This window comes from Halyomorpha halys, unplaced genomic scaffold (genome assembly GCF_000696795.3).
Source record: "Halyomorpha halys isolate HHAL.00 unplaced genomic scaffold, Hhal_1.1 Scaffold197.1, whole genome shotgun sequence".
NCBI lineage: Eukaryota > Metazoa > Arthropoda > Insecta > Hemiptera > Pentatomidae > Halyomorpha > Halyomorpha halys.
The window spans coordinates 604,657-627,225 of NW_027114299.1; the positions used below are offsets into that span (position 1 = coordinate 604,657).

Consider the following 22,569-nt stretch of genomic DNA (forward strand, 5'->3'; position numbering starts at 1 on the left):
CAATCAAAACTTATAAGTAAACAATAACAAGAAGTTTTGGAAGGATAAGTTATTAAACAAGTTGCTTAGAAAATCCGATCTTATACATTTAACATGACTTTAAAATAGGGCTGCTTACAATCCTGTACTTATAACATTTAACATGGTAAAACATTTTACATTTAACACAACATCATGAAAACTCCTATTTCAAGCTATTCTGCCTTTGTCAGATTATATTTTAGTTTTTGATTGGAGAAGGTTGTCGGGGGGTGCGGTCAGCAAAGAACAACATAAATAAACAAAACCATATTTATTTATTTTATGCCGACGTTACGACCTGAGTTTCAGGTCTTCATCAGGGATTGTGGCGTAGAAGGAAGGCTCGCAACAGTTGCCCCAGAGATGCTGGTAAAACAGGTTCTTGGGACATCAAATTCAGTAAATTCATTCAACTATATCTGTGATATAATTGAGGTATTCATGATATTGTGTTAAATGTAAAATGTTTTACCATGTTAAATATTATAAGTATATGATTGTGAGCAGCTATATTAAAAGTTATGTTATATGTTAAATGCATAAGAGCTCCTAGAGGATTGTCTGAGGAACTTGTTTTATAACCTTTCCTTCCAAAACTTCATGCTATTTTTTACTTCTTAATTTTGATTAAAGTAATTTATTATTACAACATGCCTAAATTGGATGAAAAGTGGAAGCTGTGTGAAAATAGGGCCCCTCATTGCTTTGTTGGTCTTCTAATTTGTGAGGAAGAGAATCAAGATAAGCTAATTGACAGCTGTCATTACATTATTATTATTATTATTATTATTATTGTCATGCATTGCTTTATTAATTTTTAAAATATCCAAAATACTGCTAATACACAATTAAAACATAAACTGCGGGCAAGTAATCAAACACAACATACAAAACGGTAACGAGCTCAGCTTGTCTGTTTCGTGACGTCATTCTCCATTTAACAGACTCTCAACCAAGTTATATGTTATATCGATTTAACATGGTAAAAGAAGGAAATATTTCTCCATTTAACATAACTTTCTCTATTTTTCTACACTACTTTTTTATTCTTTCGTAAGGCCAGGCAGCTGACATTTATAATACAGAAGGTTTTGAAGTAATTTCTAATGCTAAGAGTGAAATTAAAATTCTTAATTAATAAGTATCCTTGAGAATGGACGGAAGGGCCGAAACGTAGGTGTGGAATAATCAGAAAATTGATAGGTTAAGACTTGATGAATATTTTTATTATAAGTGTATTACTTATTATTTTTTTTTTCAGATTTTAAAAGATGTGATAGTTCATTTTGTTACATTACAAATCCCAACGTTACGTAATGCAATTGATTTTTGAAGATGACGAAAGTTGAAATTGCAAGGATGCAATTACTCATATTTATTGTAAAAAAAAAATAATAATAATTATAAATGTACAGAATAATTATATTTTAAATTTTTGTTGTGAAACTAAAAATGCGTATACATTCTTTTTATATTTTTACATCCACAACTTTACCCCATTCTTAAAACCATGTCTGGACAAATAGTTGTCACTATTTGAGTTTTTTTTTTACCGCACCCGGACCATATTCCATTTATTAATAATACATACGGTCAATCAGCGATCTTCCAGATTTTTTTTAGAATCGCCCTTAACTATATAATAAGAATACCAGTTTTATGGCTTTAAAATAATCGACTCCAAGTGCATAGTACCTTATCCACAACCGGTTACACATTCGAAATTCATAGTTTGATTGGTTTTCTTTACTTTAAAGGTTTTACCATTCTGATCGTGAATTAGTCCCTCGAACCTTGCATGACATGGATACAGTACAAGAGCCGAGTAGAAAAACAGCCAGTTATCTCACCCCAATTTTAGATTACTTTAATGAAAACTATGTATAATTAATAGTCAAAATTGATGAGTCTGCCAAGTATAGGTAGGGGGAATAAAAAATTGCGGCTGTTTCAAAACCTTGAAAAAACATTAAGTTTTCATTCGGAGCTCTATATCTTAAAAACTACCAACAACACTAGAAAATCTAAAAGTACATTATTTAAAGAAGAGTAAATTTGCTGAAATATTAGCCGTAATAGAGATATTTTCGTCCAATAGTTCTCGAAACATAGCCTTTTAAAAAGCAACATTTCATAAAAATGTACAGATATACCAGTAGTTAGTTCATTTATTTTGAGAAATCTTTATCTCAAACTATATGACGTCCGTACAACTATAAATCAATTTATTTTAGCATATTTCTTGAAAACTACTACTCCTACGAAAATAAACGTCATAAACTACTTTATAGCTGATTAAACTAGCTTTAATTTGAGTGCTAATATACATCTGTACATCAAATAGTTTTTGAGATATAGATTTTTCAAAATAAATTCACCAACTACTGATCTTTCAGTACGTTCCAAACAACATTTTCTTTCAGTACGTTCCAAACAACATTTTTATGAAATATGGCTTTTTAAAAAGCTATATCTCGAGAACTATTGAACGTAAATAACTCTATTAGGACTCATATTTTAGCAAATTTACTCTTCTTTAAATGACGTTCTCTTAGGTTTTCTTGTGTTGTGGCTACTTTGTAAGATATAGAGCTCCGAATGAAAAATTGATTTTTTTATCGTGTTGAAACAGCCGCCATTTTTTAATCCCCCTACCTATACTTGGCAGACTCATCAATTTTTACTTGTAATTATGTATAGTTTTCATTAAAGTAATCAAAAATTAGGGTGAAATAACTGCCTTTTTCTCCTCTTGGGCTCTTGTACTACTTGGATTACCTGGTACAAGAATTTCCACAACCTTTAGATTCAATAATTAACTGTAGTTTAAGAATGTATACTTTAAAATTCGATCGATTCTGTGTAAATACTTTGTTTCTATTGACTTTATAATAGTTTATTTTTAATTTAAAAGAGCACAAATAAAAGTTTGTCAAGACATTATATTCTTGAGTAATTAAATTAGTAAATATAAGACGAACATTCTAGAATAAAAGTGGAATTTGTAGGTTATCTAGTATTATTTATCACTTTCCACCTACTTTACCAATATTTACGTTTCCTTTTATTCTCCCTATCTTTATTCTGTTTCTTTTAATAATAAAAATATTGTGTAAATCGAATGTGATAGCCCACAAAAGTCAGAAGAACACACTAGTGTGTGGATATCGACGTTTGTTACTTCCTTTTTTTACCAAGTATTTGTACAAGTCTTGGATTTGAGGACAATGGCAAACTTGTCCATCCAATATTAGGAATTGCTTTCCGTCGTTGAAGAATTGAAATTTTTAATTTAATTTCATACCTCCTTGGCAAATATAACAAGCTCGTAACCTTTTTCGGCGCCAATTTCTTTATCATTTATAATTGCACTTTTGATTGAAAGTTAACAGCATGGATTATATCAATAGTGTTGGAGATGAAGATTCCGTTTTCAAAATCATGATCGCAACTGATATCCATTTGGGAGTTAACGAAAAAAACGGTATTATAGGTAAGCAAACATTATTCAGTTATTGTGATTGTTATTGAAAATCATTTAACATATTATTGTAATATATTATGTATTGTATTTTAGGGAATGATAGTTTTGTCACTTTCGAAGAAATATTGAAAATATCTCGAGATAAGGAAGTGGATTTCATTCTCCTTGGTGGAGATCTTTTCCATGAAAACATACCATCTACTCAGTGTCTCCACAAATGTTTATCCTTGTTGAGAAAGTATACCATGGGGGACAAGTAATTCTGTTTAAAGACTATATTTTTGTGTTTGAACTTAGAATTATTTGTTTACTAATTAGTTATTACTCTGATTACAGGCCAATCACTGTTTCCTTTGACAGTAATCCAGAAGAGAACTTTAAACATTGTGATCATAAAGTGGTTAACTATTTGGACCCTAATTTGAATATATCCATTCCTGTCTACTCAATACACGGAAATCATGATGACCCCTCCGGTATCAAATTTTATATTTTTAAAATCTTGAAGTCATTAATAGTAATATAATCGCATATTCTTTGAACCTTAAAAAGTACTATTCTTGCCATTTTTTTTTTTAAATATATTTATTTGTGGTCTAAGAAAATCTATGATAGCCTGGAAGTAATCACTGCTGTCTAATGTAAAGTGTTCTATCTGCAAAATTACTGTTTTTGTGTTTTTTGTATTTATTTGAAAGTTGTTACAATACAACTATTGTACTAACTTATAACTTATCTGGTTCGTATGAAGCATAATTCATTATTTAAAGTTTGCATCCTGACTGAAATTTGGATAGGAAAATTTATCCAAGTATAGTAGTGGCACTGGTTGTAATTTTCTCACCACAATACCAGATCATTCTTACCAGTATCACATATTGAGACAGTTAATAAGGGATGTCTCAAAATTAATACAATATTCAAATTTACCACCATTAATGCAGTAAAGTGTTGACATATCTGTTACAAAAAAATATTATACAGCTGTCAGTAAAAATAGAGAGTGACATGATAGAACAATTTATTTACATTGTCTAATGATTCCTAAAATGTAGATTTCCTAAATAAAATCACTAATTACTGATTTTTAATTATTTAGTTATGAGATATTGTTTTTAAAAAAAGTATATCTCGGGAACTAATGAACATAAAGAGCTCTGTCAGGGCTCATATTTTAGCAGATTTACTCAACTTTAAATGATGTTCTATTGGGTTTTTTTAGTGTTAGTTTAGTAAAACTAGTGTCAGTAGTTTTAAATATATGGAGCTCCAAAAGAAAAATTATTATTAATAGAAATTAAAGATCCTATCCCTCCTCTACACCGATCACATATTGTATACCACATCCCTTCCTCCACCCTTAATTGTAATTCTGCTTACATAGGCGAAACTAAAAACCTCTTAAAAGACCGTATCAAACAACATAAATATTCTGTTTCCTCACATAATCATTCTACCTCAAAACTTCCGGAACATTCTCTTTCTTTAAATCATTCCTTCGATTTTGACAAAACGTCTATACTTGCTACAGTTCGTAACCATGACAAAAGTCTCATCTCTGAAAGCCTCTATATCCAATTAGAACCTTTTTCTGTCAATTTAAAAACCGACTAGTACAACTTATCATTAACATATCCACAAATAGTTAATTTATTTAAAAAGTAATTTTTATAATTTTTTTTTTCATTTTATTTTTTCGCCCACTTTTTAACGTATTATTTCACTTCTTAAACTTTTTCTAATATATTTGTCATCACCCTCTTATATACGTTTCCTCTTTTTAACTGTTGTTAAATACTCATGACAATTTGTCATCTTCCGGTACTTTGTCATCCTTGTACATATATATATATTTTTAACATTTTCCAAAAACCATTTGTCGTCACCCTCTCACACGCTTTCTTGCTCTAAATATTTTCTACTTTTTACTTTTATTTTTTACCCACTCCTAACATTTCCTCTAAAAATCACTTAGTCATTCTTGTAACGTCTTTTTTAATTCAGAGTTTGGCCTTTCTCGGCACAGAATACCACTTGGCGGTTAGATTTCAAGCTAACAGGTTCGTTTTATTCTCTTTTCTTTCCCTATCTCTATTTTATCCCCCCCCCCACTTCTTTTCTCAATTTCCTTACCCACGTTATTAGTTATGTTCACCATATATTATTATTGTTGTTTTCAAAATAATTTGTTTCTATTCATTTCTTTTGTTAAACTTTACTTATATTTTGCCTCTTTATTAATTATTATGGTTACATATATTTTCTTTCTCTCAATTTTATTTTTTTTCCATATTTTAATTTTTAAATTATTAATAACTAATGTATTCATACTTCTTTGCATTATATAACTTCATTTTTATTTTATTTCCTTAATTATGTTATTTTGCCTACTTATTCAATTACCTATGTATACATTTTATTTTCCACTTCTCTCATCACTTCATTTTATTAATTCTATTCTGTAAAATTATTCACTTTATGTCATTCTGTTTATATTTTATTTTTTATTTTCTATATTCATTGGTTGTTATCTTGTTTTGTTCTTAGCCCTGATGAAGGCAAAAAAATCTAGCTGAAATGTTAATTAAATAAGTTACATCAACTTATTTGTGTTTTATTTTGACCGCACCCCCAACCATCTTCTCCTCGTATAAGTCATCCACGGTCAGCTGTCTCTCATAATTATGAAAAATTAATATTTTTTTAATGTTTTGAAACAGCTGCCATTTTTTATTCCCCTAGCTATGGTTGGCAGATTCGTCAAGTTTAACTAATTGCTATATATAGTTTTCATTAAAGTAATCAATTGGGGTAAATTAACTGATTATTTTTTTTCCTCCGGGCTCTTGTACCAATGTTTTTTTTATATTTTATATTTTGTTATCATATTTTTATTAATAATTTATTACTGCTCTTAGGTTTTGGTCGTATGTCTGCATTGGATATATTATCAACATCTGGACTTATAAATTACTTTGGTAAATGGACAGATTTGAACAATATCAGCTTGAAACCACTTCTCATGTCCAAAGGTTCATCGAACCTTGCAATATATGGGCTTAGTAACATTAAAGATGAGCGCTTGCATCGCTTATTTGCATCCAATAATGTAAGTTATTTATTAGATAAATTTTATGGTATTTACCCATCTCAATATTTTTTTTGGAATATGCTGTCCATGTGGTAATTTATTAACTCGTAGTTTTTACTCCTCTGTTAACCTGTAGTATAAAGATTACGTTGTTATATATTGGTTGTAAAATAAGTTTGTAGCGTTTTTTACTGGTGATTTCAATAAAAACTTCAGATTCTTGTAAATATTTTTAATCAATTATATATGACCCATTTTGGTTTATTACGTGTTGCCATCTTTCAGGTAACTTTTTAAAACTGTCCTCCCAGAACTTCTCAGATTTTTGTGCAATGAACTCCTCTATGTGCATTTTGCAGTCCTCAAGCGAATTAAAGTGTTTCCCGTTAAGATAGTTTTGAAGGGTGAATTAAGTGAAAATCTGTTGGGGCAAGGTCTAGTGTATAGGGTGGGTGGGGGATCACATAACTCCAATAATTTCTGCCAGGTCTGCAAAGACACGTGAGGGCGGGTGTTATCGTGATCGAAATTTATGCCTTTGCGATTAGCCCATGCTGGACGTTGCCTTTAATTGTTCCAACTGGGCACAGTATAAAGCAGAATTACTGATCTGGTTGGGCGGAAGGAGCTCAAAATAAAGGACACTTTTCCAATCCCACCAAATGCACAGCCTTTTTTGGATGTAATCCTGCTTTCGGAGTAGTTAAAGGCGGGTCACTTCGTTTTCCTCAGGACCTTTTTCTCACAATATTATTGTACATGACCTACTTTTTATCCCCAGTTATCAACCTCCTTAAAAATGGATAATTAACATTGCATTTCAGGAGAAAATCGCTAATAAATATGCGGTCCAATAAATTATTTTCCGTCAAATTGTGAGGAACCTGTATATCACTTCAAGAAACATATGCCGCAGCCCCTAAATGATTTGAGATACTTGCATGAGATATGTTAAGCATTTCTTCGATATCCTGTGTCCTAGAGTTAGGATTATCTGTGACCCATGCTTGAATTTGGTCATCAACAGTTGAAGGACGACCCAAGCGCTTTGCATCTTCCATTTAAAAATTTCTGGTTCTAAACTAAGCAAACCACTTATGGATGGTGTTTTTTCATAAGGCATCATCGCCATACACACTGCAAATATTGTTAACCATCTGTGCAGTGGATTTTCCTTTTCGGAAATAAAAAATCATTAAATGACAAAAATGAATTTTTGTATCTTCCATTAACAAGTAAAATGTCGCTTAAAGATAAGGAATCTCAGTTGAAACTGATGCATAAAAGCACCTTAACTAATTCTTTTTTAGAATATGTAAACATTATAGACCAAGTAAATATGATTTTATAAACACAGAGAGGATTACATTGAAATATTGAAAAACACTGTGAACTTATTTTACAACCCAATATCATAGATAGAAATTTAATTTACAAACATGTCATTTCTTTTTTAGGTAAATTTTGAAGCAACTGCAAATCATGCTAAGAGATTTAACATTTTAGTCCTTCATCAAAACAGAGCCGATAGGGGAGCAAAAAGATTTATTCCTGAAGACTTTATCCCTGATTTCTTTGACTTTGTTTTCTGGGGACATGAGCACGAGTGTCGAATTGAACCTGAACACAATGTAAAGAAAGGATTTGTCGTTGTACAGCCAGGTTCGTCATTCAACTCTTATTTCTATTTAATAATCTTGAAATGGCATAACAAATATTGAAATTTTTTTCTTTGTTTTTTTTATTTCTAAGCACCATGGATGTGTAGGGTTTGATATTAGGTGAGGAAAAGGGTAGTGAAAATTGATGATATCAAACTCCTTTACTACATTTTAAGAGGAGACTAAGGAAAGGAATAGATAGGGCTGATCAGTTGTCTTGTAGTCAGTTTTAAGTTAATAGTACTCTAGTCTGAAACCGTTCATATATGTTTGCTACCTTTGTGAGCATTATGTTGGTTTAAAGTCTGGAATAGTGGATTAATGCAGTGTTTGAAGCTTTAAAAGAATTTGATATATCTCCGTGAGATGAATTCTGTCACTGTTGGCAGTCAAAGTGTCATAGTCAGTTTTCGCTATTTGTAAAGAAAAATGCTGTACAATACATCTCAATATACCTCTCTGATACTGTTTGTTTTTCTTTGCTGTTGTGGGTATTGTGTTAGTTGGAGAGCATGCATCGTACGTCCAGACGAGTTATTGCTCAATGAACATCCTAGATCAAAAACAATAAGTCGTACGAAACTGCTTCTAGCTTTTCTACTCTCCTGCTTCTGTCCAACCTGATCCTCTCTTGTCTAAGTCTTCCTCTTCAAAGCCCTTTTTCCTTGTCTAGTTGTCCTGCCCCTTTCCTCCCACTTCCCTTTTGGGGCATTACCTTATTTTTGAATATAATTCCTCTTTGGCCATAGATGACAGAATGCTCCCTAGGTAGACGTCACCCCCAGGCCCTAGAGGGGGTGGGAAAGTTTGACATGCCCAGGAAGGGTCTGTACCTGCTTAATTGGCTTCTGATCCTTTGTCAAAAACTGTCGTTTTTGTTATAACGCTTAAGTGTTAGTAGAACTAATAAGGGACTCGTGTGGCAAACTAAACACAGATGTGTACATATTCAGGTGAAAGGTTCCCTGTAAGAGACTCCACCTCAACCAGGTATAGGGACAGATGGCGAAAAACCTTAATAATATCCAGAATTGCTAAAAGGTCAATACATAGCAATATAAATACTTAGGTAAATAAATAAAATGCAGTTTCTAGAACCCCCATCAGCCCTAGAAACTCTGTAATAGCCTCAAATATGGTACATAGTATTTTCATTATTGATATAATAACAATTTAGAATTGAATTAATGGTCAATTGTTATATTTCTGATATACCTTTGTAAAAGATGTAAAAATTTTGGAACGAGAAATATTATTACTTCTGTTCTGTAATTGGAGTTAGTCGATCTGCCAATTGAAAGGCTCATTTGGAAAATTAGTCGAGGGAAATTATTGTCATATTGAATAATATAAAAATATCTTCTGAAACAGTTGGTGAATACCGTCCCAGATTTTTTACCATTTCATTGATATGTATCTACTCAGAACGAATTCAATTCCCATTGAAGCTAATTAATGAGAAATTTCTGGAAAATGCATAATTATTAAATAAGATTATGTTGTATATTTCAGTTATTTGATTTTCTTTTATCCTTTAATAGGTAGTTCTGTGGCTACATCCCTTTGTGATGGTGAATCTGTTGAAAAACATGTAGGTATTCTCAAAATCGAAGGCAAAAAATTTGAGTTACAACAAATCAAGCTTAAAACTGTCCGGCCTTTTGTATTTGAAACAGCCAAACTTGCCGATTGGAATATGAAGTTACCTACGAACAAAACGAATGAAGCTGTGAGTATAAAATAAATAAAAAAGTAACTAATATTGTTTGAGGTTCATTATTACTTTGTTGTTATTGCTGACATTCATATAAAGATATTGTCTTTTTTGTTTATTTGCTAATATGTCCTATTATAACTATTCTGATGGACTGTAATTTTAAAAAAATTACCTAGAAATATCAGGATTCCGTAAAAAAAGTTTTGGTAGATACCCAAGAAAAACTAGTCTTTCTACTAGTTAGTTGATATAAAGGTGGCCCTTGACTTAGGCACAGTTCAATATTTTGAACATTTTTAAAAATTCAACTGTTTAATCCTCTGCTAAAGCCACTCCTAAAAGGAGGGGACATCCGATCACAGAGGATTACAATGTTGTTCAGATCAAGAGGACAAAACAGTTTCAGTCTTGCATGAGGGGGTACGTCAACATGTTGTGTGTTTTGCTAATTTATTTGTTTAAATTTAAATATTTCGCCCTTATAAATTGATAAATATGAGTCAGAAACAAAAAAACTGTAGTGTTACATCGGGACCTGCTCGTGCTATACTGCAGGTGTCCCGAGTGTAATTTTATGCTTGTAATTAATGTATGGAAAAGGGGGGCTGGAAATTGTGAGACACTTTCTGCTCAAAAAACCATGCATGTATATTTTCTGTATTTATAATGTTAATTCCCTGGAGGGGCAATTAAATTAGTGTGTTAGTTTTAATTTGAATATGATCTATAATAATATAAAAGGAACATCATTGGGGTCTCATGGATATATAATATTGATATTATGTGCTTAGCTGGTGGCTGTTGGAGCTTTCGATGTCGCGGTGACTACCGCATCCTATAGCCGCTTCCCTCGTCGAGGTGTACGGTGGGTGAAACGATGAAGACCGTGTATCTTCGCCCGATGTCTGAAAGGACATTGTTCTTCCTCGATGGCTGGCCAGCGTGTCCTGGACCATGGCGTGATGGTAGGTGTAGGCCAGGTCCTAGCTTGCATGATGCTTAGGCTGGGGCGGCATTGCAGTCGCAGCATCTTCGGGGTCTTCCGGTGTTCGCGGCAAGGGGGGGCATCAGGAAACGAGACCCCCGACCCCGACTTTATATAAATCCAAAAATTAACCGTGAAAATCGGATTACTTAAATCGGACAGTTGTGTTGATACGTACAAAAAGAAATCAAGGACTCATATACTTCATACAATTGAAACAAACATCGAAATAATTAAACATTCTGAAAACAGTCACTCTTTGCTCAATCAATTGAGAAAGACAGAGCATGTTAAGAAAAGAAAAAAATGGGTGGTATTCAACTAACTCTTGACAGCTTTATAAAGGAAATTCCCGAAAGCACTTAGCACTCTTTAACTTCATTATATTTACATATTGATAGATAAATACTTTAAAACATAGTTTTTGGTACATATTTTTTTACATTCCTCTACTTTTGAACATTCAACATTTTTAGGAACCAATTATATGCGAAAGTCAAGGGCTTACTATAGATAAAAATAAAATTTAAGATGAACATTTTTAAGTACAATTCTATATTATTTTATTTTATTACAGGTCCAGGATTATGTAGCTAAATATATAAAAAATAAAATGCTTCCTAAAGCCCGAGAACAATTTACAGGTAACCAACTCAACAATCATTAATCCTTATGTTTAAGGCCTGGAGATGCAAAAGGGGACAAATCCAACTTTTAAAAATTGTTCAGAAAACCCTAAATATGAATAATTAAGATGATTGATTTTTTTCGAAGAATTATTATTAGATTATGAGAAGATGGTCGTGGGATGCACTCAGCAAAGATACACAAATAAACAAAACTTATTTATTTGTGTATTGGCTTACATCTTGACAACAAACAACTAACTTGAAATCCTCACACAAGACTGAAAAGACAGGAAACTGCATATCAATTCTATTTATTACAGCACTTACTAGACAAATGGTCTAAAGTTCTAATCCATTACAAAAGACTAATCTACATTTATATAATATGGTCTATCTAGACATACAAAATTAAGCTTTGGGGCTAAACCTTTGAATTCCTCTCGTATCCAATCTAAAGTCCTTCATAAAATCCTCAATACTTCTTGCTTTGTCACAAATCAAATCGTCCATCAGGATCTCAATGTCCAATATGTAACCAATCTAGCCAGAATCAGATATCAATCCTTCCATTATAAACTCCTTACCATATAAACCTGCTAGTTTCTAACCTTGCTTCCTCTTCCATTCCTGACAATTCTCAGAAGCCAAAAAAAAATTCGGTGTAAAAAATATTTTAAAAAATTTGCAAGGTAAATTGAAAAAAGTCAATAAACCAGAAATTAGAAGACCTAGGTGTTAGCATCAGGGATATTGCGATCTTGGCGGAAAATATTATTTTGGACTCCCTGGGGATTATACATCATCATCTGCATGGGAATTAGCTCTGAGATTATTCATTATTTTTTCTATTTATTTATTTTAGTAGGTGGATTTGTTGATTTGCGTTTTAAGTTATTTATTCATTAAATTATTTTATTTTTATTTATTTATTTTTTTTTATTTATGTTTCCAATCAAGTATTTCTTTTAACCAATTTTTTATTATATTTTCCTTTAAATCTATGTATTAGTTTTGTTTTGGTAAAATGTATTTATTTGTTTGTTTTTCTGTAAACTGATCTACTGCTGTGACTAATATTTCTCTGTTTTGAACTCACATCGCTGTCTAATGGTGAATTTGTTTAGTGGGTCACTGGGGAAGATCTGAGAGGGGAAATTCGGGAGAGTGAATTTGTTGATAAAATGAAAAAAATATTGTAAAATAGAAGGGACAAGAAAGGGAAAGAAAAAAAAAGAATAAATTGAAATATTTGCATTTAGTGTATAGAATTGATTGTAAAAGAAAACTGTGAGAAAGAAGAAAAAAAAAATTTTTTTCTTTCTTTATTATATCATGTAAAAATTTGTAATTTATATATGTCCGATCACGGATTGATTAGTATGCTGTGTAATGTAGCAACCCGATGTATTTGGGCAGCATGAATGAATAAAGCATTTTTTTCTCTAAAAAATTATTTTCATTATATAACATTAAAATCTAACAATTTTATGAAGAAGAAATATCAAAAAACATATTTGCTCAAGTTTCCAAAATGTATTTCTTATTCCAAAGAAATACATCTAATAATAATCAATCTGCTCATAAGCATATTGTTCATAAGAACCCCAAAGAGACCTGGCATATTGACTTATTATAGCGGACCGTTATTATTACCAATCATAATACAAACATCGCGTAAATGTAAAATAAGAATTTTGTAAAATATATTATTGCCAATACACACTAAGAAATTGCTTTAGTCGTATTTAATTCAGTTTATAAAATTAAGTCATAAACTTATCTTTTTAATGACATGATTCTCACTGTAGTCTTTTGGAATCCTAGTCCAAACTTTGTAACCCCAGTCTTAAGATGTTGTCAAAGTGTTGGTTACTCACTAAGTTTTCTAAACCAAGGAATCTCTTTCTTAAAAAATTTTATAATACGGCCATATTTTTCCAAATTGAAGATATGGTATATGATTATCTTCCATTCTTCTTTTTAAAGAAAATTATAAAACTAAATAGCAAACAATTTCACTGAATGGAAATGAAATATGGATTTTTATCTCCCTCTTTAAAACATGAGTTTTAGATAAAACAAACTTTCTTTACAAAATTAAGGTCTTGTTTGCACAAGGCCTTTTTCTAAGTTTCTAGAAGCCGTCGATAATACAGATCCTTATCATTCATTATAAACGTTTCTATATCTGATAAAAAATAAATTACAAAGACTTGATGGGAATCTGGATCTAGGAATATTTATTATTAAAACCAATATGTTGTTATATCCATTTTAATTTTGGCTTTTCCAAAAACCAAATACCTTTCTCTCCTCCCTTCCCTACTTATACTCCAACATTGAATGTAAAATTAGATTGGATTTATTAAGTTTTGAAGGATTGAGCATTCATGATTTTAAAAAGGATCCTAAATAATGTGAAAAATTTTTTAGGGTAATAATCCCATTTTTTTTTTTTAATGACCCCCTTCCTGTTCATTTCAGACATACAAGGGGGTTATTTGCAGGGTACTACCCTATTCTAACCATGATGGGTGTTAAAGCCATCTCAAAATGACAACTTCTTTCTGAAGGAAAGCTTTAAAAAGAACAAAGATAAAACACGCTGGCTCAGATTATAAACATTTATTTTTATAAGTTAACAATTGAAAATATAAAAGAAAATCAAAATAAAATAAAGAACAAAATTAATAAATATAAATAAAATATTTCTGGACGAACTCCGATAAGTCCTGCAGAGAGTATTATCCACTCCTTAAGGTCTGATAGACAATGATTTTCAAAGTCCAATTGTTCAAACGCTGGTGAGGCCACATCAATACAGCGCTCTAATAACAATTCATGCAGAAAGGGTCTGGTGACGATTTTTGACCAACTACACAAAGGCGACGATTAATCTATAGAAAGTTGTCTTGTTGCTAGGTGAAATAATCCTTACTGACCATTATTCCATATAAACATAAAAATACAAGGTAATAAATACAGCTTCTTATAAAATAAAGATACACTTAAACAAAAAATGAAATGAAAAAAAAATTGTGTCTATTAACAAATTAATATTAAATATGGCATTAACAGTTGGTGTCATGTTTTCATTTTGTGGGTCCATCACAGAAATAAAAGTCGAAACTCCAGGCCGTATTCTAACCAGCACTGCTGCAGTCTTGAGTGTGCAAAGACCGTATGCCTTAACTTCCTTAATTACTGACAGCCCATGGTGGTGGTGGGTACCCTTAATTGGGAAGAATATGGCATTTAAGTATGATCTTGAAATAGTGGTTTATATTCATCATTTATCCCCTTTTTCATCTCAAAGCCTCATTTATATTATTATAAATCATATATTGCAATTTAATCTTTTCTTATTTATTAGGCCATCCTGACCAGCCAACATTGCCCCTCATCAGGTTGCGACTGGAGTTTACTGAAGAGTACGAAGAATTTAATACAAAGAGGTTCTCACAATCCCTTAGCAAATATGTAGCAAATGTAGACGATGCTGTTCTCTTGAAGAGGGATACTTCTAATACTAAGAGAAAAAGAAAAGCCAATGAATACTTCGACCTATTAGACGTATGATCCATTTTAGTAACATTTTTAAGTTCTTTGCATAATAATAATAAAGGCTTATTGGATCCGAAGGTTCGATACCGATGCCACCAATCTTTCTTTATGTACATCTGTCTAGTGACGCCTCTCCAAACCAACTAAATCAGTTTTAACTCAATCCTCCCATCTATGTTCGGTTTACCCGGTAGTTCAGTGTTTATTAACATTCAAGGATCCGTTCCTTTCTAAATCCTACAACCTTACACACATATCTTATATGCCACAATGCTATAATCTGAATTATATTTATTGGGTGCAGAGATAGAGGGAAACTACAAAATGTTGAATCATTACCTGTACCTTAGCAATAAAAAAAATCAATTTTAGTAATTTTTCAATTTCTTTTTATTAAAAATTTTAAACAAAGTTTACATATTTAGGATCTATGTTAACTAGCAAAAACAAAATTGATGAGGAAAAAGGCAGGAAATTCTTGTTACTTTTCAATTTTAAAATTGCTGAAGGCAGAAGTTCTGTCTCGAAACGTAAGTTAGAATATAGGGAACTATTATTGCCTAGAATATTCAAACTAAAGAAGGATATACTGGAAGATTATTGATTGACTGTGAGTAAAGATGAAAGGAATATGGTCCGGGTGCGGTCAGAAAAACTCAAATAGTAGAATTGTACTATTTGAGTTTTTCTGACCGCACCCGGACCATATTCCTTTCATAAAGAAGGATAAGTTTATCAGATAGTTTAGGTTATGCTACATTGGAAAGAGTATATAGAAGACTGTACTACATTGGACAGAGTATTTAGAAGAATGTACTACACTATATTGTGTAAACTCTACCTAGTAAATGTAATTCGGTGATGGCATTGCAGTTAATCCGTCATCGGTCGCTAGGTCAATTTTAACACGGATGGCCACGCATGAGACTTTTTCTCACATTTCTTATTTATAGTTTTTGAACGTATATTTTAAAATATAAAATTTTGATTTAGATTAGGTTTATTTAAGCATAGCAAAAAAAGTATAAAAAAATTTATTAGTAGTATAGTAAAGTTACTAGTAGCTCCCAGACACTTACAATAATTACACTTAATTAAATTAATATCTATTTTACACATGTATATATTTTTAGGTATAACAAAACTAACCAAGTTCACAATCTTCTTTTGATGATTCTTGGTATCTTCTTTTTTCTAATGTTATGTCCTATCATCAAAAATGGTTTCCAGTCCTTCCAAACAGCTATGTCTCTCTCACAACAATGGCTTCCAAATTTTCCCGCTTCCAGCCAACGGACGTCCTCTCACCAGGCAATCCAAACTCAGAGTGCTTTTCTTCTTGGTTGTCTTCCTTTTTCAAACTGTCCACTCTTGCTGGACAGAAATTGATGAGGACCTCCTCATCCTGCAAACATCATTTCTCCTGCGCGCCCAAACAACGAATGAATCTAAAAACCAAAACCTGCTTCGATGTTCCATGTAAACATCGATTGTCGCACAACAGTTAGGGATTTTTGCAAATGATTTACTTTCTGAATATTATTCTTTAGCACTATTTCTTGACTTCTATTTTTTCTTAAATTTACTGTATTTTCAATTATGATGGGAAGAGTTAAAATAGTTTTTATGATATTTGAATCTGCTCAACATGGCCTTGATTCAACGGACTTGTTGACTGAAGAATACGTACCGCCATCTTGGTTTTGTTTTGAATCACGAATTTATTATGGACAATGAAAATTAGTTAGCTTGCTTTTTGGGTAAACAAAACAAATGAACAATATTAAAATGATACATAAAATAAAACATATCAAAAACCCTTTATACATCAAAATATACTATTTACTCAAAAACAGCATATTACAATATATAGTTGTATGTAGATTAGTATTGGTATCAGCATTGAACCTTCGGGTTCGCTAAGCCTTTTATTATAGTAATTACAAAACACTTTTACATTTTTTTTCATGGCTCTCTATTTAGAAGTAATAAACCATTATCTAATAATTTGTAGCATTTCTTATTGAGGTATATATTTTGGAAATTTATTTTTTGTTGTTTCTACATTTCTCTGAATGCTTAAGTCCGATATTTCACGCATACATAAACTGAAATCAAAATTTCTAATATTTTTAAAATTGTATACTTAGTTGTTTTACTTGACAGAGTGTTTTGTTGGACCATAAGGGAAAAATGAAGTCTTTGTTTACTCTCTAATATAAAGTCCTTCTTTTATAAATTAAGTTTTTATTTTATTTATTATTATTCTGCCGAGGAAAAGCCTTACAGTTAAATTTTTGTGTTAAAGGAAATGAACGATAGTGCCATACAAGAGACCAGTGTCGAAGATATAACAGAAAAATTATTAGATGAATCAGTAGGAAGCAAAAAGTCTCTATCAATGCTTTTAACAAGGGCATTAACAATAGGTGTAAAAAATTTCATTGATAAAGGAGACAAGCAAGCATTGGAAGATCTAGTACAGTAAGTCTATGACCTGTTCCTACGTTAATGTTATTTAAATCCTGTTAATGATTGATTTTAATTCATATTTCTTTTTTTATTTTCAGTCATAGAATTGCAGTTATCAAGGGTAAATTAAAAGAAGAAAGTGTCAGCGAAGACAAAATTAAAGAATCTATTTCATCAACGATGGAAACTACCATGCAAAGCAAACAAAAAATTGAGGATGATGTAAGGATAATTATAAAAATCTTATTTTCATTCCTCTGTGCTCTTAAATATAACCAATTATACTTTAACCTGGTTCATCACCCTTCCATGAGACATATTCAGTCGCACTTGAATAGGTCACTCAAACATCGGTTTTTAAAATTTAAGATACATTAATGTTTTAACTTATATGTTATGTAAGTAAAAGTAGGAATGCATCAATCAGTAAGTCATAGCATTGTCGGTAAAAAAATGTTTATTTCTTATGGATAAAAAAAAAAATGAACATTGCACACTACTCTATTGTTTTCAGATTCTCATTTATATCACATGTTTCTCTAATAAAAATATGTTATATCTTGTACTTTAGTTTATAATAAATTAACTCAGTTGATTTTTTACAGGCTGTAGAGCTGCTATCAAGTTCTCATCGCTCTGATAGGGATACAAAAACTGCAATCCGAGGAACAATAACAATGAATGATGATTCAGACGATGATTCGTCATTCGGCCCATTGGCTTCATCTTCGCAGATAGCTTCTCCTCCAGCTAAAGGACGAGGCTCGAGAGGAGGGCGTGGTGCAAGAGCAAGGGGAACTACAACGACTAGAGCCAGGGGCAGAGCACGCGGTGCTGCCAATACTTCTGCAAATATGTCCATGAACATATCGGTAAGTATATTCATATGGTCTTTATAAATATCCATATGTGCTTTCATCATGTCCGTCTACTACTAATCACTACGCTAGTGCAAAAAAAAATTTATTTTTAAAAATTTAAATAAAGATGTGCATGACTGAAACGTTTAATAAGGTACAAATCGGTAATCGTTATTCGGAGAAATTTGAGATTCGGTTGTAGTGTTTTAAAATATTTCAATTTAATCCTCTCTGTGTTTATAAAATCATGTTTACTTGGTCAATAATGTTTATATGTTCTAAAAAAGGATTAGTTAAGATACTTTTATGCATCAGTTTCAACCGAGATTCCTTATCTTTAAGTGGTATTTTGCTTGCTCAAAATGGAAGAGAAAAAAATTCATTTTCTTCATTTAATGATTTATTATTTCTGAAAAGGAAAATCTGCTGCACAGACAGTTAACAAAATTTACAGTGTATATGGCGATGATGCCTTAGAAGAAAGCACCGTCTGTAAGTGGTTTGCTCGGTTCAGAGCCGGAAATTTTGACTTAGAAGACGCAAAGTGCTTGGGTTGTCCTTCAACTGTTGATGATGACCAAATTCAAGTCTTCAATTGGTCACAGACAACCCTCACTCTCCGACTCAGGATATTGCAGAAACACTTAACATATCTCATGCAAGTATCTCAAATTATTTGGGTTCTGTGGGATATGTTTCACGAAATAATAATGGGTTCCTCACAATTTGACAGAAATGAATTTATTGGACTGCATATCCATTAGCGATTTTATAGATATTGGAGTTTGGTTGGAATGTCATAATTCACTTCGTTACAAAGTACTGCACCCCTGACCCGTACTTGGTTGTAGCGGTACAGATTTATTTTTATTTTATATTTGTTTTCTATTTCACATTTTAACTGTTGTACCTTAACTTATGTTACAGCGCTATACCAGAACAATAATAGATGATATTGCACCGAGATCGCCTAATAAAAAAATTAAATTATCAGATAATTTTGTTAATGATGATGATAGTGATTAGCATCATTAATAATAATTCCATAAGAGCTGGACTGATTATGAACTGTGATATTTTTAAGTATTTAATGTTTAAAATGTGTGTTACCACAACTTCTATGTTAGGTTAAAACCTATATTCTGTTATTTTTACCTTTTTTTTTTTTATGAATCAACATTTCTGGCTAAAGTTTACTGTTTGTTTTCTTGTTTATTTGATAATATGTTTCTGAAACTTGTTTATGCACTGTTATGCATAATTAAAAATTATATGAACTTGTTTTTTGCCTCAATAATAAAATTCCATGGTGAGGTGCCTTTTAGAGTATTGTAAAAATAAGCCATTTCATATACACATTTTTGATTAATTTTAGTGATATCTCTTCTTCCTAACGTGTTTTAGTTGTTAATCTAACATTGAACCTCTTTTTGTTAGAAAGTTTGTAGAATACAATATTTATTTTTAAAAATTAAAGATATGTATTACTAAGATGTTACATTTACTTCTTAACTCTAAAATAAACAAACAATTTTTTAAATAATTATTACATTTAAACTTCAATGTATTGAATTTGAAGTTCCTTAACGCAACAGGTGGGTTGCGTCAAACTCAGTTACAATTATCAGTCTACTTTTTATATAAAATTGGAAAGTATAACTTAAACAAAAAAATTATTTCACAACACTGAATATAAGAATAAATAAATATGGGTCCCTCAAACCCACCTGTTGTGCTAACGGTTAAAAATGTATTTGATTTTTATAGAAATATAAAAAATTTTGTACAAATTATGTATTGAATAGTATATTTTTGTAAATTCCAAAATGCTTAATATTGTAAGGATATGTTATAATATTATGTATACCTGTATCTGAACAAATATATAATGTTTTATTCTTAAAGCCGTAGTAACTTAAATTTTTTTAGGTTTAAGTTACCTACTGCCTAAGCTATTATGAAGTACTGCTCGATTTTTTTTTTCTGTTTATTTATTTTTTTATAACTGAATATGTTTCCTTACACGTTTATTTATTTGTTTGTTACTTATGTATTTTTTATCAATGTAATGTATGTGACTTACATTAATGAATTAAACTTTTGTTATGAGATGATATAAGTGATGGATAGTCCATTCATCAGCCTAATAGATTTAAAAAAAAATTAAGATTTTCTTTTTAAATCTCATTGACTGAAACCCTGATAAATATATGATTCTTATATATTTATGAATTGTCAACACTGTATTTCATACAGCAGATATTGTCAGAAGAGTGTTTATTTTGTATATTGTTTGTTTTTGTTGTATTGTATGATTCTCTTTTATTTCAGTTATTTGTTTTATAATTGTAATATAATATACTATTATACTATTACTAATTTGGTTCCTTTAGAATACTTCTAGAATAAATATACTTTTACTCACAATAATGCATTTAAAAATGTATTAACAAAAAATAAAATTGTTATATATATTTATTAATTTTTTTTTTATCCTTTAATATTATATACGCTCATAGAGTTATCGTATATTCCTCATTGCCTTATCACGGTGTGAGGTTCCTGCTTATACACACCTCTCTGTCCTCATAACATTATGGTATTGTTTTATTTATGGCCAACTCATATCAAAATTACTATGAGCATTATGGTGCTTAAGGAAGCCCCCGAGCATTTTTTATGCTGCCCTCCAGTGGCAAAGAGCTGGAAGTGTACAGTTGAACTGATGTTCCTCCATTTAGCAGTCCAAAATTGAACTGATATTCCACCTTCTAGTGGTCTAAAATTGAACTGATGTTCCTCCTTTTAGCAGTATAAAATTGAACTGATGTTCCTCCTCTCAACGGTCTAAAATTGAACTGATGTTCCTCCTCTCAGCGGTCTGAAATTGAACTGATGTTCCTCCTCTCAGCGGTCTAAAATTGAACTGATGTTCCTCCTCTCAGCGGTCTGAAATTGAACTGATGTTCCTCCTCTCAGTGGTCTAAAATTGAACTGATGTTCCTCCTCTCAGTGGTCTAAAATTGAACTGATGTTCCTCCTCTCAGTGGTCTAAAATTGAACTGATGTTCCCCCTCTTAGCAATCTAATATTAAACTGATGTTCCTCCTTTTACCATTCTAAAATTGAACTGATTTTCCTCCTTTTAGCAGTCTGAAATTGAACTGATGTTCCTCCTCTTAGCAGTCTAGAATTGAACTGATGTTCCTCCTTTTAGCAGTCTAGAATTGAACTGATATTCCTTCTTTTAGTGGTCTAAAATTGAACTGATGTTCCTCCTTTTAGTAGTCTTAAATTGAACAGATGTTCTTCCTTTTAGCATTCTAAAATTGAACTGATGTTCCTCCATTTAGCAGTCTAAAATTGAACTGATGTTCCTCCTTTTAGCAGTCTATAATTGAACTGATATTCCTCCTTTTAGTGGTCTAAAATTGAACTGATGTTCCTCCTTTTAGCATTCTTAAATTGAACTGATGTTCCTCCATTTAGCAGTCTAAAATTGAATTGATATTCTGTACAGGGGTTTGGTAACTTAATATGATTCTTTCAAATATTTTAGCTATTTATTTTTGAAGTATCATAATTACTTCAAAATAAATCCTTTAATAAGGTTACTAATAAACATTTATAAGCCTCTACAGTATAAACATAGAAAGAAAATATTCATTAGTTACCTATATTTTCTTTTTTTGTTTTTTCCATAACTTTAATTTTTAAATTATTACTAAATTAAAATATTCATTTTGCATTATGTAACTTTATATTTTTATTTCATTAATTATGTTATCATTAATGAATTTATTTCATTGGCTGTTATCTTTTTTTTTTTCCTCTTAGCCCTAGTGAAGGCTAGAAATCCTGATCCAAACGGCATTAATAAAAAAGTTTTTTAAAATTTATTTTTGTTAAACTCTGACCGCACCCCCAACCATCTTCTCATATATAATTTATATATAAGTAAGTTATTTTCACTTGCATCATTAATTGTGGAGTCACTTCTTCCATTGGACTATGTTGAGGTTTTTGTTTATGAGTACATTGAAAGCCTTGATCATTATGTAGCTTTTTTATTTTTTTTATTCCTA

At 31.1% G+C, this 22,569-nt stretch overlaps 1 protein-coding gene across 1 annotated transcript; it reads left to right on the forward strand.

Moving 5' to 3' along the window:
* The first annotated feature begins 3,177 nt into the window (after positions 1 to 3,177).
* Positions 3,178 to 20,899, forward strand: mre11 (double strand break repair nuclease mre11). The gene is made up of 12 exons (XM_014418476.3): positions 3,178 to 3,514; positions 3,599 to 3,761; positions 3,842 to 3,981; positions 6,424 to 6,614; positions 8,054 to 8,258; positions 9,799 to 9,986; positions 11,537 to 11,603; positions 14,962 to 15,161; positions 17,461 to 17,636; positions 17,723 to 17,846; positions 18,230 to 18,496; positions 19,412 to 20,899. Exons 1-12 carry the CDS (start codon positions 3,415 to 3,417, stop codon positions 19,508 to 19,510), a joined length of 1,920 nt encoding a protein of 639 aa, XP_014273962.1. The 5' UTR covers positions 3,178 to 3,414; the 3' UTR covers positions 19,511 to 20,899.
* Positions 20,900 to 22,569: the final 1,670 nt, after the last annotated feature.

Excerpts from the sequence above, each read along its gene's own strand:
- mre11 (XM_014418476.3), top strand. The coding sequence starts at position 3,415 with ATGGATTATATCAATAGTGTTGGAGATGAAGATTCCGTTTTCAAAATC. Across the intron at positions 8,259-9,798 it reads ATTTGTCGTTGTACAGCCAG|GTAGTTCTGTGGCTACATCC; the intron begins GTTCGTCATTCA and ends ATCCTTTAATAG. Across the intron at positions 18,497-19,411 it reads ATATGTCCATGAACATATCG|CGCTATACCAGAACAATAAT; the intron begins GTAAGTATATTC and ends CTTATGTTACAG.